Source organism: Pongo pygmaeus, chromosome 12 (genome assembly GCF_028885625.2).
Source record: "Pongo pygmaeus isolate AG05252 chromosome 12, NHGRI_mPonPyg2-v2.0_pri, whole genome shotgun sequence".
NCBI lineage: Eukaryota > Metazoa > Chordata > Mammalia > Primates > Hominidae > Pongo > Pongo pygmaeus.
The window spans coordinates 64,699,002-64,716,792 of NC_072385.2; the positions used below are offsets into that span (position 1 = coordinate 64,699,002).

Genomic DNA, 17,791 nt, shown 5'->3' on the forward strand with positions numbered 1-17,791 from the left:
ACATTTTGGAGGAAGTTTTTTTAGTGAAGACTGATTTCCAAATGCGTTAAGGGCCACTCCAGGCCTACGTCCTGGTGCAGTAGGCTTCCGGCAGAGGGCGCACATCTGGACTCTGCATCTCCTCCAGGTGCTTCCTCCAAACTAAGTGCTGGTGTGAACACGGGTCCTGAAAGGCAAAATGGAAGGTCCAGGTCCTCAGGCCGCCACGGTTTGTGTCAGCTCATTGCTGCACCGGAAGCTCGGAATGTGCACATTGGCTCAAGGACTTGAGACTTCCCGTAGTGGCTTTGTGTGGTCACAGCCCATTTTCTCAGTCTGTGTCAGAGGCCTAGAGGCTCTCACTATGGCATGGACCCTCATCCTAGAGCCCCACTACTCAGAGGAGCTGGGAAGAATTTCCACCCTTCCTAGTGGCAAGTCCCACTGTGAGAGCAGAGTGCCACCAGGCAAACAGGGCATAAAGCCTGCTTTAAGGAGAATCCTTATACTGGGGGTTATGAAGTGCAATACACCTTCATCCTCACGCTAACACTGGTACCATGTAGCCCAAGCTTGTCTAACCTGCAGTCCGCAGGCTGTGTATGGCCCAGGATGGCTTTGAATGTGGCCCAACGCAAATTTGTAAACTTTCTTAAAACATTATCAGATTTTTTTTTCTCATCAGCTATCATTAGTGTTAGTGTATGTTATTTGTGACTCAAGACAATTCTTCTTTTCCAATGTGGCCCAGAGAAGCCAAAAGACTGGACACCCCTGATGTGGCCCTTTCATCCATAGTAGCCTATTTTGTCCTAAAGACGGTCTTGTGCAGTGAGCAGGCCAGGCCTCCCCACTACCACAGTTTACAGGCAAGGAATGTGATATTTCATAGGATGACCCTGACTGGCACCTACATTGCTAGCCAAAGAATGGCACAAAGATGTGGACATAAGAGACAACCTTAAGCAGCTGACTGCTGGCTCCTGCAAGAGTGTCGTCATGGCATTTGTCCTGGGGTCCCAAGGAAAGAAAACAAATCTGCAGCTAAGGAACAGGCTGAGTTGACAAAGCAGCTTCCACAGTAACACAAGAACAAAGGGTGTATGTAGATGTGCACGTGGTAGCAGGTTCTACTAAAGGAACCTGGACTGACCATTCTGTAAGTATCCACTACACTCAGGGAAGGTATCTGAGCTTGTATTGTTGGTAGGCAAAGGTTTATAAGGCAGAGAGTAGTGTGGTAGTTCTATTAGATGTATAGTACACCTGGAAGTAGACAATTAAAAACTTGGAACACTTCTCACAAGGTAATACTGTGTTTAAACTTAACCAGCACCACCCTCCACCTAGACTAGACTAAGGAAGTCATTTTAGAATTGGAAGTCTGACCTTATAATTTTGCAGCCTACTGAATCTGTCCACTACTAAATCTTTCTGATATTGACTTCATTATCTACAAAAATATCTTATCATCTACTATTAGTAATAATAACAATAATAATAGTTTCATTTACTAATCAAGAGTTTTTTTAGGTGGGCTTCTTAGAAATCTCTGGGGAGCTAAGACTCCCTTAAACTCCTCTGTCTCTGAGTTTTTACTTAGGTTCCATTAACAACTGTGGCACACCGTAACTTCCTCATTGTCAGTGTGCTACACTGCCATTTCTACTCTACTGAGACCATCTGTTGGAGAGTCATTCAGCTGCCTCTATGGCTCCTTGATGCGAGCTGAAAATAGTGCCTACTCTAGACTGATGCAGCCTTGCAGGCTTAAGAAGCTGACTGTGCCTTGGCAGGGAAGAAAAGGCACCCTTTCCCTGGCTGAACCATCAGGGTGAAAGGCTCCAAGAAGAGAGTGCAGGCTGGCCTGGAGCTGCTTTGCTTCTTCTTCTTTTTTTTTTTTTTTGACAGAGTCTCACTCTGACCCCACAGCCAAGATTGTCCAGTGGTACAATCTTGGCTCACTGCAACCTTCTCCTGTCAGGTTCAAGTGATTCTCCTGCCTCAGCCTCCTGAGTAGTTGGGAATACAGACATGTGCCACCACGCCCAGCTAATTTTTGTATTTTTAGTAGAGACAGGGTTTCACCACGTTGGCCAGGCTGGTCTCAAACTCCTGACCTCAAGTGATCTGCCTGCCTTGGCCTCCCAAAGTGCTGGGATTACAGGCATGAGCCACAGTGCCCGGCAGGAGCAACTTTTTGCCCCCAGCCTTACAACTGTACCTGGGACCTAGAGGTCCTCATCCCATGGAATTCCAAATGGCGCACTCCCTCTGCCTCCAGTTTCCCTCTGATTCTCTCTGTGGGGTTTCTAACCTCTGGGCCACCCCACCTCACTGCTGGCTGTGCCCTTCAGTTGAGTGGTCCAGGAAGTGCCTCTGCCTTACCTGATATGCTCTGCATAACTCTCTTTTGCTGCCAGGTGGGAATTTCAATTCTGCTCTTGCCTCTCTCTTCACTTCACTGTGATTTCCAGTAAATCTCCATATTTCAAGCTGGTTGAGCTTGGCTATTAATATGTGCAAGCAGAGTAATTTGCCAAAAAGCCAATTTGACAGATGAGCAATTTACTCAATTACTGGAGATTTTTTTGAAGTGTTAACTTTGCCCTAAATCTGCCCCAGTGCAGAAGCTTTCAGAAAAATGTTTCCTCTGGGCACAGGACAATTTGCAGAGTCATTGTGTTGCCAAAGGCACGAGTAAAAGCAGACGCAAGTGACTTTGTTGTAAAAAGGGAATATAGTATCTAGCCCTGAAGTTGTTGTTCAGATTAACTCAGTTCATACAAATAAAGCACTTAGAGCAGTCTGGCAGGCAATAGCTAGCCCCCAATAAATGTCAATGATTATTACTATTATTAGTACTCTAATAATTACTACTTTTAATTTAATATATGCATTTAAATTCTATGAATCAAACTATACACTAGATGAAAAATAAAAATAACAATTTAAATGAGGATGCCAGGGAAAGAAAATAGCAATCCTAGTGGTCCGTATTCTTAGTCTCATCATTAACAGTACTTTATAACTACACTCACACGTTAGTGACCAGGGTGTACACATAAAGCTATAAATTGGGGGACCTTATATACAATTTCTGGTGATTTTCAAGGATAATTTTGACCAAAGGGATTTTTATCTTATCGACTTACAAATTAGACTCCCAATATGATGTGGTTGCCCTGACTTCTGAATCTTTGAGGGGGAAGAGGGTTTTATAAACTTATTTGAGCGTGGAATCCATTGTTCAAAGAGTATATCGTGTAAAGAAAAGCCTTCCAAGGAGAAGCTTTGGGAAGCACTTCTGTAATTAATTACATTGAGATCTTCAGAGGACAGAAACTTAATCTCGAGTTAGAGACATGCTGTCATTACCAAAACCACATATAGAGCATCTCTCCCCAGTCAGACAAGAACCAAAGGCAACTGACGTGACTGCTCTCTCCTTGGAAGGACAGCAGGAGCCATGGCACTGTGCACTCAAACTTCAGGGAACTTCAGACCCTCCTGCTTGTGACCATACCCATGCCTAGGCTCTTGACTATTTAAATGTGTTTTGACAACAACTCTCATTTTAGAAATGAAAAACCTGAAGCTTTCTCAGCAAAAAAGGTTTAACTGATGATACTCTACACAGAATAAATAGATCAATCTAATTGAACCAACCAAACCAGTCAATTGTTCTAATAGAGTAAATAGTATCAAATAGGTAGGAAGAATATGAGCTATATCTTATGGCTCATACTGGGTGGGGTGGCCCAGAGGTTAGAAGGTTTAACTGATGATACTCTACAAAGAATAAATAAATCAATCTAATTGAACTGACCAAACCAGACGATTTTTCTAATAGAGTAAATTGTATCAAATAGGAAGAATATGAGCTATTATCCTCAATGTGAATGTGGACTAGTTATTATTTTTATGGTCATTACTTAGACACAGGTTGAGTGTTTCCTTTGACACTCAAGCCACTGTGGTTGGATGATCCAGTACTAGAATCAGGTAGACGTGGTTTTGATGCTTGCTTCTGTCAGTTATATTTTCTCAGTTCTAAGTAGCCATCAATTTGTAAGATGTTCCATTTTAAATGCACCAATCAACTATAAAATACATACTGAATTTCAAAAGTATTAGAATGAAAAAAAAGTGTCTCTTAGAAATGGGATATGAACTGTGAGCCTGAGCAGATTACTTAACCTTTCTAAGTCTCGGTTTTCTCATCTGTAAAATGGGGATGATAGTAGCCGCTACCTCATAGTTTTCTTTGAAAATTAATTAAGACATTGCAGATAATGCAGAAAACACCATGCTTAGGGAATTGAAAGCACTCAATATTTGCATTTTTAAAAACTATGTCTTTAGTCAAGCATAACTCTTTTAAAATGCCATTAACTATAGGAGGAAGAATCAATGTTGTAACATTTTGCTATTCCTTGAGTGCAATCTACGTGTACTAAGTAAAGACATCATTGGTAACACAACTACCAAGATTATCTAGGGATCAACTATCTCAAGATAGGCATAGCAATTGCTGGATGCCATATGATTTCCATGTATTTTATTTCTCCAATAGCACTCACATTCTTTGGGAGCTGTACTTTAATACTTTCAGAAAAGCCATGGGAACACACCAGAGTGACTGCTTGAGTAAATAAGTAGCATAAACAGCAAGTACACATCACTGGGCCCAATACTATGAAATCCCACATGAGAAACTTGAAAGTGAAAGCTGGAATTCTGAGGATATTGGTTTTGCTTAATAAAAAGCATTTCAACAGGTGAGTCAACTTAGTATTGCAGAGCTTGGTGTTGGCTTTTTTCTGATTGGGGCTAGTTTTTCATTAAAGGCAATATCTAGCACTGAAATAGACACAGTACCTAGTCCCAACCACCTGCTTCCTGGTGAGTCAGTTCAAGTTCTCACAATTGTCTCTGTGTCCAGCCCCAGACCAGCTGAGCTGGGTCATGTGCTCACCCAGATCTTTCCCTAAAAGAGGACTGACAGGGAAACCATTGCCCTCTTTCACATCCAGGGAAGGAGTGACTTCTAAGAGAAATAGGGTTTTGTATCCTCGCCAAAGTGTCAGGAATGATCAAATGTGAAAAACAGAGGGCAAATCCATGTTAGTGCATCATTAGGTGGGTGTTGTTTCTAAAGTGATCACATGGTAACACTTCCTCTGCTTGCTGACCCACCAGGAGTGTTTTGGAAACAGTCAGACCACGTGAAATGGGCTGAAGACATCCCAGTGTCCTCCTCTCAGAAGCTGTGAGCCCCCAGTCAGGACGGGCTGTCTTAGCCTGTAAACATCCACAGGGCCAGAGCCTATATTTAACTGATGACACATCTTACGAGGGGGAAGGAATGGGGAATGCATGACCCTGTTTCCTCCCACCAACACCAGCCCATTCACACAGAGCCTCTTGAAGGTCTCACTGGCAATACTCCTTCAGACTTACCCAATATGCCCCACTCAAGGGCCCTCCCAGGCTTGTGGGAACAGAAAAGTTTTCTTGAAATGGAAAGGAGAGTTATGAATGAGTGAAGAAATTCAGCATGGTGATATGAGAGGCTCACTCCTTAGCCACACGGAATCAGGGACTCCAAGCCAACCCCATTCCCAGAGTTCTTTCAAGGGAAGAGCTAATGACATGGGACCAAGAATTGATTCCCGGAAAGGGCATGGTGATGTGTGGCCTCCCAGACAGCCTCAGAGCAAGCAGGTGGATTTGACTTGGGCTGTGGGGAAAGCAACAGCCTCTAGATATTTTTCCATCTTGATGCTGAGTCAGACAAGGCAGTTAGTGGTTCTTTCCAGAACCCCTGCCAGCCTTCTCTTTTTTAAAGAAAAAGTCTTTGCAAATTTTGCTTTAGTCCATCTCTTCCAAGGGGTCATTTTCTCTGTTGTACCTCCTCCCTATGTGAGGACAAGGATAATATAGCCTTGTGTAGACTGTATATATGCTTCAGTTCCTAGCTACGCCACATTGAGACCTCAGTAAAAGAGGTTTGATTGCAATCAGAAAAGAGTTGATTTGAGATTTAAAGGAAATGACATGGGTACAGTGCTCACCAGAAAGTATCAAAATGGTATTTATTGCTTATTATTGGTAGTTATTGTCATGATATTGCAACTGATACTGAACAAGGACCCAAGACCCAGAGTGATGTTTAGCATGGGCTGGCCTCAGCAGGACTGAAAGGACATCAATAAGGGAGAACAGAGAGAAGGAAGGAGGACAAGTGCCAACTTTGAGCAGGTATCAGGTGTGTGGGGGGGGCAAACCGTTTCTCCGTCCACCCTGATGATGAGTCCCCATTTCCCTTTTTAAGGCCTGATTTTTGCACCCTCACCCCATCTCAGGTGGCCAGGGCCCCACACTGCAATACTCCTAGGTGACATCCATACTTTTTTTTTTTTTTTTTTTTTTGAGATGGAGTCTCACACTGTCACCCAGGCTGGAGTGCAATGGCGAGATCTCAGCTCACTGCAACCTCCGCCTCTCAGGTTCACGTGATTCTCCTGCATCAGCCTCCCTAGTAGCTGGGATTACAGGCGCGCACCATCACATCTGGCTAATTTTTTGTATTTTTAGTAGAAATGGGGTTTCACTATGTTGGCCAGACTGGCCTTGAACTCCTGACCTTGTGATCTGCCCGCCTCAGCCTCCCAAAGTGCTGGGATTACAGGCATGAGCCACAGTGCCTGGCCAACATCCATACTCTTGATCTGTTCCTCCACCCACAGCACAGCTTATCTGGCCAGGCTCTCGTTCGTTCATTACACAGCTTTCTGCTGGGAATCAGATAAATAATATAAAGATGATACTAACGATTAATGGAGGCTTCATGGAGTCTCCCAGAAATATCACGTTTGTGCTTAATATTCCAAAGGCTACTGGTAGGGATTTCTCAATCTAACATGAGTCTGAAAGAGAGATGATTTTAATCAGAGCTATTCTCAGGACTCTTTAAATCAGGCCCTCAAGTGCTTATCTTCTTTGCCTAAGTTTAGAGTCAACCCTTAAAGCAAGTAAACAGTATCCCCATATATTTAGGAATTCTCAAAATCCTTGGATTTGTTCATACTAAGCTACTGTTATACTCATTTAAAAAAAAAATTTTGGGGCTCACTTTTCGCCATCTGCAAAATGGGTATATAACATAAATCCATTCTGTATCTCTTAATCATGTCTTATCCTAGATGAATAAACACATGAAAAATCAGCCTGTAAATCAGAGAATGTAGCTGTGTTAACTGGAGATGGGAAAGGGGAGCAGGTAGAATTAATATTACCATTAGTCATGACTAAAGCCAAACTTAGCAGTTTTAAAACTATTTAACCATCCTGATTGTATATTGGAATCAACTGGGAATTTTTCTTTTAACTACCAATTCTTAGGCCCCATCCCCAAAGATTCTGATTCAATTGATATGAAGTAAGATCTGAGCACCAGAATTTTTGTTTAAAGTTCCTAAGGTAATTCTCTTGTGCCACCAAGACTGAGAACCAGTGTTTTAAAATAGTATTGGGAATACACAGTAGGTGAAAAACTGTCATCATATTAGGTGGGTCTTGGTTGTGATCATGAGCTGAGGAGAGCTCTATATTCTGGAAGCACTCAGCAATGGATGTTCAATGGGGTTCACACCATGGTTGCAGTTTGGGGGAAAGAACCCTTGGAGAGAAAGCAAGAATCACAAGAATCACTGAATCATGGGTTAGAGGAGCCCTCCAAAATCACCTCCTTCAATCCTCTTCCTAATTTCTGTGTGAGCACTGGCCATTTAATTTATGTTTCTGGGCCTCAGTTCCCCTGTCCATTAAATAAACAGGTTGAATTAAATACAATCAGAGTGCTTTCCAGTTTTTATCCTATGATTCTAGGAGAGTTTCCAGCATCAGAAGAAATAGAAGCTACAGTTACACAGCTGTGTTGATATTCTCCGCTTATTCCCAGTTGCCTTGGGACATCATCTGAGCCACAAGCCCCCTGGCTCCAGCCTCTCTGCTGCCGCTGGCCAGATGCCACCTGAGCTTCTGAGTGGCAGCTGGAGCTCCACCCTCAGGGCCTCCGTCCCATCCTTCTCTGGCAGGATGAAAGGTTTTGTGTAATTCTTGTAAATGCAGCCCATTTTAATTGCAGAAGCAGCCTCCAAGTGTTTTCTCTGCTCTCCGGCAAGCACGTGACCTGACCACTGCTGCTATCTGGAAAGGAAGTGGTGGAATGTGGAAGTTTACAGGGCGTTCGTGTACACGCATCTTCTGGTCCAGAGCCCGTGGAATTCAGCCAGCAGTTGCTGTGCCACTGTGTTCTCTGGCCTCCCCCTCTCAGCGGCCTTGGGTAGCCTGGGAATCTCCGGCTTCGTGCTTTTCTGAGGGGACAGGCTTTTGAGCAGAGTTTTAGGAAGTTGGTCAAAACAACAACAACAACAAAATGTTTATAGTTTACATCCTTTGCAGCTGTCTATGCACTAGGAATGACACACATGGTCTCTCCAGACTGCAGGCTCTGAACAGAATCCACTGCAAGGGGATCATCCCAGCCAATACCCTAGTACAAATTGTCCTATCCAGTGTACAGACTTACTGGAAAAGCATCATATCTGCCCCAAACTTAAGATAAGAGTACCCTGATAAGGGGCACGCTTAAGGCTCTGACAGAAAAGGAGTTTGGGAGGGAAGAGGGCAATGGGTTTTCAAATGCACATTGAAGACCTTTCTGGGTTCTCAGCTCATGAGCAAAGAGGAGAGCGGGTAACATAGAGGTGAGGGTGTGGCTGGGAAAAAGGCAAAGTTGATGGAGTCCTTTCCATGGAAGGGCTCTGAAAGTACAGGTAGGAGCTGCAGAGTCCGACAGCACCCCTTGACACAGGTCAGTCTCCAGGTATTGCCTTCTAGAACCTGGCCCTTTGGTCCAGGTGAGACCTGGAGCTACCCTGTCGTGTAATCACATGCATGTCTTTTGAGGGCATTAAAACAGTGCCATCAGACTCCAGATCTTCTTTTCTGGCCCTCAGGGGCTCCCTCCTCCCAGCCTTTTCCAGCAGGATGAAGGGGTTTGTGTGACCCTTGCACTCACAAGGTCCCAGGGTCCTAAGAAAAATCCTGTTTCTTGTCTTCTCCTTGTATGCAAGGTGGCACAGGAGCAAATAGTAGCAACTTAAGGGAGCCAAACTCTTCTCTTGATTGTGAAGAGGGATTGACACTTGCAGGCTAGGCTGTCTAGTGCTTCTGAGGCCAACAGCTGCTCTGTTGTCTCATAATACTGGTGGAAAAAAGTAGAATGAGAGACACTGCCAGACCAGGAGGTAGTTGGGATTCAAACGTGGCACTTCCACTCAGCACAAGCTCTGGCTCCCGGACCCAGTAAGGTCCAATGACATGGGCCTCAAAACAGACTTGAGAGCCTCCTCTTTGCACCTTCAGAGAAATGTTTTCTTTGGAAATTGTGACAACAGCCACTTCCACATTCAACTCTGTTTTAGCCCCCAAAGAGTCAGTGTGAGGAATCTGTGGGAGAACACAAGGATATGTGCCTGGCAGAAATGCAGGCACTTGCCAACATAAGTCAGGTGGTCAATAAGTGTTTCCATGTTTGCTATTCTGTAATTTAAAAACACCTAAAACTCAGGAATCCAAATATTTTATTGCTTTTCTTATGAATGTTCCAGATGAGTTTCCCCTCAATCTTCTGCAAGCAGGCCTAGATAGGAATGCCGTAAGAGTCGCCCTCCCTCTCCATCAATCTGGTCCTCAAAGGAGCTGGCGTTGGTGGAGCAGGGCCTGAGTAGCAGGGCCAAGAAACGCTGATGCTGCTGTCTGTACTTTCACTCTGTGGGTAATAAGTCCTGGCCATAGGAAGGGAGGACTAACCAGAGTGAAGAAGACAGAGAGAAAAAGGAATGACAGAGGAGGCCCATGTGCTGGGAAGGCTAAACTCTCACTGCGGCAACCATGGATTCCAAACCACTAATTAAGCCATGGGGCTTCAAGAGTTCAAGCACATTTATGGGAGCAATGGGATGAAAGATACAAATTTGGTACAGGTAATACCTGCTGGGCAACAGGGTCAGGGGTCTCCAGAGCTGAAAGCACACTTGGGAACATCTATTGATCTTTGTTTTTATCTAATCATTATTCAATTACTGTTCTGTGTGTTTTATAATATACATTATGGAGTACTATAGTAGTACATATATATAATTTATAAATAAATAAATATATTGGGGGGTGTATGCTCAAACATTTTCTGTTGATGAGGTACCCAGTCAAAAGAGCTTGGAGACCATCCAATTAGAATGGTAACAGCAAAAAAAGACTCAACCAACCTACCTAGAGGTCCGGGGCCTGACCAGGGCCTCTGCCAGGCTGGCTTGACATAGAAGGTGAAGAATCAGCTGTCCACTGGGAAAGCCCCTCTCCCACCTATTATCTAGTGCCTGTTGTCCCTTTAAGGGTAAAATCACTTGCATTTTGGTGAAACAGGAAAAAAGAAACTATTATCATGAAAATTACTGTCTAAACCCACAACAAATCCTATCATAGTAGGAAGCCTTTGTTCCCAGGCCCTCCATACACAATTAAAAAGCAAGTAGGGACTAGATTATCTCTTCTCATGTAATTCCCACAGCAATTGTGTGAAATACAGAAGAAATGGGGGCTCTGCAAGTATAGAAACACCTGTCCCCGAAAGGCAAGTCAGGACTGAAATTCAGCCCATGCCCTGCTCAGCAAGCCACCTGCCCCAAGGAAGGAGTGTCTTTTGCTAATTCTCACAAAGGTGCCGTATGGATTAGCAATAGCCTTGCTTTTTAATTTTTGCTTTATTTGAATATAATTTTCTCATCAATTTTCCTTGTATAAATACAGTTTGTTGCTTGTTCTGGTTTAGTCTAATAATAAGTTGGAGAAGTCCTGGAGAATGGGCATCCTGATGGGGTAGCAGAATGGGGTTCTCGCTTCAGCAGATGCAGCCCCCCAAACACAGCACTCAATGGATGAGGACTCAAAAGATGAATGTCATTTTCTGCCCCTGTGTCTCAGAGATGCCCCGAGGCTGTCTAACAAGGTGAGCTGTTCCACACAAAAAACAAAGAATTAATCACACCTCAGCCCAGCCTGTGTTGGGGCCAGTCTATTGCCTGGGTCCTGAGATGTGCTGCCTCAAACGTCTTCACTGGACGTGGTCATGCCTGAGACCAGAATGGAATAATACAATCCATTTGAATATAGCGATGGATGGTCAGAGATGTCCACACACATGTCTGCTCACCCTCACCTTCCTGCAGACTCCATTCATTTATTTATGGGGAAATTTGATGTTTCCCCCAAATGTCCTTTCCCTCTCAGAGAGTAATTTTGTTTCCCCGTCATCAGACAGCACTGAGAAAGGGGTCAGAGTTGGGCCTCTCTGGGGCTGTCCCTGCAGTACTCCTGGGACCCTTAAGCCTCGGTCTTGGGTTCCTTCATGGATTTGACAAATTCCTTGACTTCTTCTTCCAAGGCCTTGTTCCTCTTCTCAACATCCTCCCGGGAGCGCTCCATGTTGCGGAGGCTGATCTCTAGGGCTGCAGACTTCTTCTTTTCCTTCTCCAGTTCTTCATTGAGCCTCACCACCTTAGCCCAAACATCATAATTTTCCTTCTCAAGGCTAAAGGGAAGGAAAGAAAAGAATGAAAGAGTGTGGTATTCATTCTAGGCTCTTCCTTCCCTCTTGCTCACAACCTGCTGCTCATTTTCCTTTTCAAATCACAAGACCCTTATCCAACCTCTCAGCTATGTCCCTCTTCCCACATGAAGATGTCCCAGGAAACCTGAATCCCCACAGCACTTCTGAGCCCCTCATTTGTCATTTTTTTTTTTTTTTGATGGAGTCTTGCTCTGTCGCCCAGGCTGGATGGAGTGCAGTGACACGATCTTGGCTCACTGCAAGCTCCGCCTCCCAGGTTCACACCATTCTCCTTCCTCAGCCTCCCAAGTAGCTGGGACTACAGATGCCCGCTACCATGCCCAGCTAATTTTTTCTTTTTTTTGTATTTTTAGTAGAGACAGGGTTTCACTGTGTTAGCCAGGATGGTCTTGATCTCCTGACCTTGTGATCCACCTGCCTTGGCCTCCCAAAGTGCTGAGATTACAGGCTTGAACCACCACTCCCAGCCCCCTCATTTGTCATTTAACACCATCTTGTGACATCTATTGTGTTTTTTCTCATGTCGTTTTATGTTTTATATCTTCAACCGGATAACAAAGTCTTTGAAAGAAGGGACCGGTTCTAATAGATCTATATATTCACTCCCACAGCACCTTGTATCAGTCCTGGAAGCCCCATCCATATTTCAAATTTCTCACACCTCTGTGCTCATGAGTGCCTCCTCATCCTGTGTCAATAGAGAGCACAGACCAGAACCCTCTCTTATTAAGGATCTCCTGGGGACCAAGATTTGGAGAAACAGAGGGAACTGCCCTTTGGGGAGCCATGGTCCTGGCAGTCTCATCCTCACTTCTGAATCCCATGCCAGGTGAAAAATCTGTGGGATTCCTGAATTGCTAGGATTTTAATCGTTACTGGTCAAAATCCTAATGTAGTGCCAGGTGGCCCCCTGCCAGGCTGTGCTGAATTAACCCTTAGGAACGAGTGTACATATGCCGATTGTGTGACTGGAAATTTGTTTCAGAATTTCATTCTGTAGAGTGTGCCTCCCTTCTCCCCAAATGGCCTGCCCATTTGCACAAGGGAGACTTGAGCTCCCATGTGAGCCCAAAACTTGGGTTCTACCTTCAAGGGCCTTGGCCTATTCTGTGGGTAACAATCCATCTTCAGAACTTTGCTTACCCCCACCTATCTCTTCTTAAAGCTAAATTGATCTCATTCCATCTTTTTTTTTCCTTTTGGTTTTTTTGAGACGGAGTCTCGCTCTGTTGCCCAGGCTAGAGTACAGTGGCATGATCTTGGCTTACTGCAAGCTCCGCCTCCCAGGTTCACACCATTCTCCTGCCTCAGCCTCCTGAGTAGCTGGGACTACAGGCACCCACCATCATGCCTAGCTAATGTTTTATATTTTTAGGAGAGACATGGTTTCACCAGGTTAGCCAGGATGGTCTCAATCTCCTGACCTTGTGATTCGCCCACCTCGGCCTCCCAAAGTGCTGGGATTACAGGCGTGAGCCACCGCGCCCGGCCATTCCTTCTGACCCTGTCATTACAAATCTACTTTTCTTCTCCAAGTTCTCTGTACCCCTCTGGTTCTGGAAGAAATTCCAAGTGAGGCACTGTGCTAGATCCTGACCATGGGTTCCAGTGGGGGGTAGAATCTGTGTGGGCTCAGGAGCCTGGGATGGGAGGCTTCCCCGACCAATGGATTCAGAGGACTCTGTTCCATTCAGGAGGAGCAGCCACATCTGTGGCAGCCAGTTCTTTTTCTACCCTGTTGAAGATACTCATATTTGAGGGCAGTGTGTGCCTTCTATGGGACTGCTTTGATCACTCACAAGATGTCACAGAAGTCTTTAATTCTACAAATGATTGGTTTCAGGTTCTTAGACAAACAAGCTAAATTTTGCTTCTGGATGGCAGCTCTCTGTGTGGAACAATGAATGAAGGTTCACAGTAGTCTTCCCTTCAGATACCTGAGTCTGCATGGACTAAGACGTAGTCATAAATCTAAGAGCCCATGAATTCACATTTCACTGCCTCATGACTAGTGCTGATATGGGAACAGCTGGATCAAGGCTTTCTCTCCTGAAAACAAATTTGCCAGCCAATCAGTAGTGTGAAAAATATTTCAAGAAAATACTCTACCTACCCAAGAAAACAAATTGTGTGTACAGCTCTTGGGAATTTGCATGTGACAGAGGCAATAGCTGCCTAACTGGCCTCCCACTTCTCTTTGCCCCCTGCAGCCGGTGCTCAATGGGAAGCCAGTGAGCCAATGAAGCATAAACCAGGTTGAAACCACCCCGAAGCTTCTTACTCAGGCTTTGCAGTGGCTGACAAAACCCTACTGCGTCCTGGCCTCCTGTACTTCTCCACCCTCATCTCCTTCTAATCACTCTCCCTGGCCCCAGGTGGCTTCCACTCTTCCTGGGTGGGACCATGGGGGCCTGCTCTTTTCTCATGGCTCAGCACTGGCCATAGTCATCTCCCATCTATGCACCTGACTTGCCCCTCATCTTCTTCAGGCCTTTACTTACCTGCTGCCTTCTCATGGAGACCTTCCCTGACCCCCCAATTTTACATTGGAACCCATTCCTTGAACTTTCCAACCTCCTGACCCACTTTATTTTTCTCCACAGCACTTGCCATCAGCTGACATAACATATATTTTATTATATATTTGTATTGTCCATCTGTCCTCACTAGAAGAAGTTCTGTATGTGCAAGGACTTTTGTCTCTTTTGTTCAGTGCTATACCCTAACAACTGGAATGTGCCTGGCACAGAGGAGGGGCTCGAGGAATATTTGCAGAATCAATGAATGACCTTAACATAAAAAAATTAATTTCCTTTAAATTAATTAAATCATGTTGATTCTTAAAGAACCACTGTTTGGAAATTATTGATTAAACTACTTAAGCTAGATATTTACATTTCCTAAATCTAGTTTAAAGTTTAGAGTGTTCACCAATTTAGTTATCTCATTGTTCCCTTTACTCTTTCCTTCCTAGGCCTGCTATAGATTACTGTCTTCCCCAAATTGAAGCTTTATGATGTGACTTCTCTGGTGGATGGGAACAATCCCTCTTGTCTCTAAAGATGGAAGCCAAGTGCCTCTCAGTGCCCCTCTCTCTGACTTACTTTTTAATCTGTTCCTCATACATTTGCTTCTGTGTTTCTATTTCCTTTCGTAGCTCTTGGACCGTCCTCTGCAAAGAATCAATTTCCTCTTCTCCAGAGTTCTTTTTTCCAGGCCCAGTTTCAGAGTTTGGACTGGCAAGAGTATCTCCCTTGGAGTCACAGGCTTGGGAAGAGAGTGCACTGGCTTCCTCCCCAGGGGACCCTGGCAGGGAAGGGACGTTATCGTAGGTGGAAGTCCGTTGGGAGTCAGAAAGTTGGCGCAAGTCTTGAGACATCGTTCTCCTGTGCCCTTCCCCTGCCTTAGCCTCTGAGGAAGGCGACCAGAATTCATTTTTAAAGATCTCCATTTTGCTGCTGTTGGCACCCTGAAAAGCTGATGTCAAGAAACATTTCCGGTTAGGGAGTGTTTGAGTCCTTTTACGAGATTGCATTTTCCAATCTCCTGGCTTTTCCCTGGGTACTTTGCTGCTGTCCTCTGGAAAAGCATCGCTCAGCTGCTGTCCGGTGGGGCTGGTTGTATCAGAGTCGCTTGTCTAGAAAAGAAATGGCCATGGATGTCACATGGGGTTTTCACCTCTGTGTGTCATGCTCCCAAGGTAAGGATTAGAGACCCCAAAACAAAAGTTTCCTGGTAGCATACCTATGAAATTCTTAACGTATCACATTAGTTGATTATCTGCATTGGCATTTTTTTCCAAAAGGATATTGCACTAAAGGAACCATGTTCTAGAGATGAAGTCTCACCAAAATCAAGTGTTTGTTTGTGGTTAAAGAGTCCTAAAGTAGGATCCTTATGTAATCTTAGAATGGGTGGTCTTTGTAACTATGACTGAAAACCCAGAAGCCATAAAAGTTTGATAAATTTGACCTTTTGATTTCCATGACCTAAAAAATTAAAAAGAACAAAAATAAAAACAAAATAACAAATCTCCACAAACCAAACCAAAAAAAAAAAAAAAAAAAAAACTAGCAAAAAGTATTTGCAACACATATCAGACAATTGGTTACTCTCCTTAATAGATAAAGTTCATAAAAATTGTGAAGAAAGAGATCAACAACCAATATAATTACGGGCAAAAGACAAGATCAGGCAGCTCACAGAGGAAAAAATGAAACTAGTCCTTGTACATAAGAAAAGATGTTCAGCCTCTCTCATAACACAAGAAACTCATATTAAAATTAAAATTACTGAAATGCCAGTTCTCACTTATCAGATGAGCAAACCCCCAAAATTTGACAACACACTCTGTTGGTGAAACCGTAGGAAAACAGTTCTTTCATGCATTGCTTCTGGAAGTGTAAAATGACACAAACTCCAATAATTTGTTTCAAAATCATACAATCAAATCTATTTACCCTCTGACCCATCAAGCCCACTTCTGAAAATGCATTTGAGAAATACATCTGCCTGAGTACGAAAGGAGGTCCCAAAGTTATTTATTGCAGCTTTTTTTGTAGTATGAAGAACTGAAAGGCTGGGTGCAGTGGCTGATGCCTGTAATTCCAGCACTTTGGGAGGCTGAGGAGGGTGGATCACTTGAGCTCAGGAGTTCAAGGCCAGTCTGGGCAACATGGTGAAACCCTGTCTCTACAAAAAATATACAAAAAAATTTAGCCCAGCATAGTATTATGCACCTGTAGTCCCAGCTACTTGGGAAGCCGAGGCCGAAGGATCGCCTCAGCAAGAGGTCAAGGCTGCAGTAAGCTGTGATCGCACCACCGCACTCCAGCTTAGGCAATAAAGTGAGACCCTGTCATAAAAAAAAAAAAAAAGAAAAGAAAAGAAAAGAAAAGAACTGAAGGCAGCATGTTCATCTACAGGGACATCTACAGAATGGGACACTATACACTTCTCAAAAACATGAGGTCATATGAGGTAGCTGTTTATGTATTGACATGAAAAAGTCTCCAGAATATACTGCTAAGTACAAAAATGCAAGATACAGAGTTTTGTGTGGGAGTCTGTGTGTGACTGTATGTGTATGTGTGTGACTGTAGAGAGAGAGAGAATTATACTACATTTTGTGTAAAAAAGGAGGTAAATAATTTACACTCATGTCTTCTTATATTTTCATAAAGGAACATTGGAAGGATAAATAAGAAACTAAGGCAGTGAGGGATGGGGTGGGTGGGAATACGGGAGGGGGCAGAACTTCTGAATGTATACCTTTTTCTATCTTTTTGATTACTTGAACCATGTGCATATATTATATATTTTTAAATGAAATTATAAAGAAAAAGGAGAGAGAATATGAGACCTAAACATAAAATCAATCACTTCTCAACCTTTTGGCTAAGATCAAGTGAGACCTAAACATAAAATCAGACAATCGGGCTCAAGCCCTCCCTTTAACCTTTGTAACCAATCGCTTGCTTCAGAAACCCCACCCAGAGTTAGAGGTACCTGGGTTCTGAAGGGAGGACTGGATCTGAGTCCTCTATAACAAGCTAGTGCTACTACATTGGGCCAGCTGCTCAACCTCTCTGAGTTTCTGCTCCTCAATAACACAATACGAATGATAAATTCTGCCCTACAATGTTATGTAATATGAGGACTCTAGAGGTGATCACCGTAAATTTCCCAGCATAGTGCCTGCCCACAGAAATCAATAAATGGCAGAAACCTATTAAATGAGTACAATAATAGCTATTCTCAAGGACTGTGGGATGATCTTGTTACATGAAGTATGAGCACTTTTAAATTTTATCTTAGTTTTAGAGTGTTAGTAGAATGCATTGCATCCAGAAAGACCTATCCTAAGAAAAACCACAACCACTACCCACTACCTGCCTTTTAAAAACAATCTTCAGGGCTACCTGAATTCAAGTACTGTAGGTAACTTGAATCATCTGGTCAACTAGAAATTTGAAATCCATTTTTTGGCCACACATAAATATCAAGCTACTATAAAAAGTTCACATGTTCTTTGTAAAAATATTTGTTCCTATAAATATATAAAAATATTTGACCTTTGTAAATTATTGCCCTCACGAGGTCTACATTTCAGAG

The 17,791-nt window shown here is 43.6% G+C and overlaps 1 protein-coding gene and 1 long non-coding RNA gene across 6 annotated transcripts in view; one reads left to right on the forward strand and one right to left on the reverse strand.

The window, feature by feature from the left end:
* Positions 1 to 340: 340 nt before the first annotated feature.
* On the forward strand, positions 341 to 8,423 carry LOC129030453 (uncharacterized). Of its 3 annotated transcripts, none has more exons than XR_008500658.1 (4): positions 341 to 1,138; positions 4,556 to 4,760; positions 6,098 to 6,243; positions 8,132 to 8,423. It is a non-coding gene; the product is annotated as an uncharacterized LOC129030453 (long non-coding RNA). The 3 variants fall into 3 exon arrangements; XR_008500657.1 differs by lacking the exon at positions 8,132 to 8,423 and adding an exon at positions 7,604 to 7,836; XR_008500656.1 differs by lacking the exon at positions 8,132 to 8,423 and adding an exon at positions 6,583 to 7,213.
* Positions 8,424 to 10,792: 2,369 nt separating this feature from the next.
* The window catches only part of ARHGAP25 (Rho GTPase activating protein 25), a 92,381-nt gene continuing 85,382 nt past the window's right edge, over positions 10,793 to 17,791 (reverse strand). For all 3 annotated transcript variants that reach the window (XM_054475778.2, XM_054475777.2, XM_054475780.2), the window contains 2 exons: positions 14,782 to 15,314; positions 10,793 to 11,638 (listed from right to left, as the gene is read on the reverse strand). In XM_054475778.2, coding sequence (XP_054331753.1) covers positions 11,431 to 11,638; positions 14,782 to 15,314 — 741 coding nt within the window. In that variant the 3' untranslated portion in view covers positions 10,793 to 11,430. The remainder of the gene's footprint in view (positions 11,639 to 14,781; positions 15,315 to 17,791) is intronic.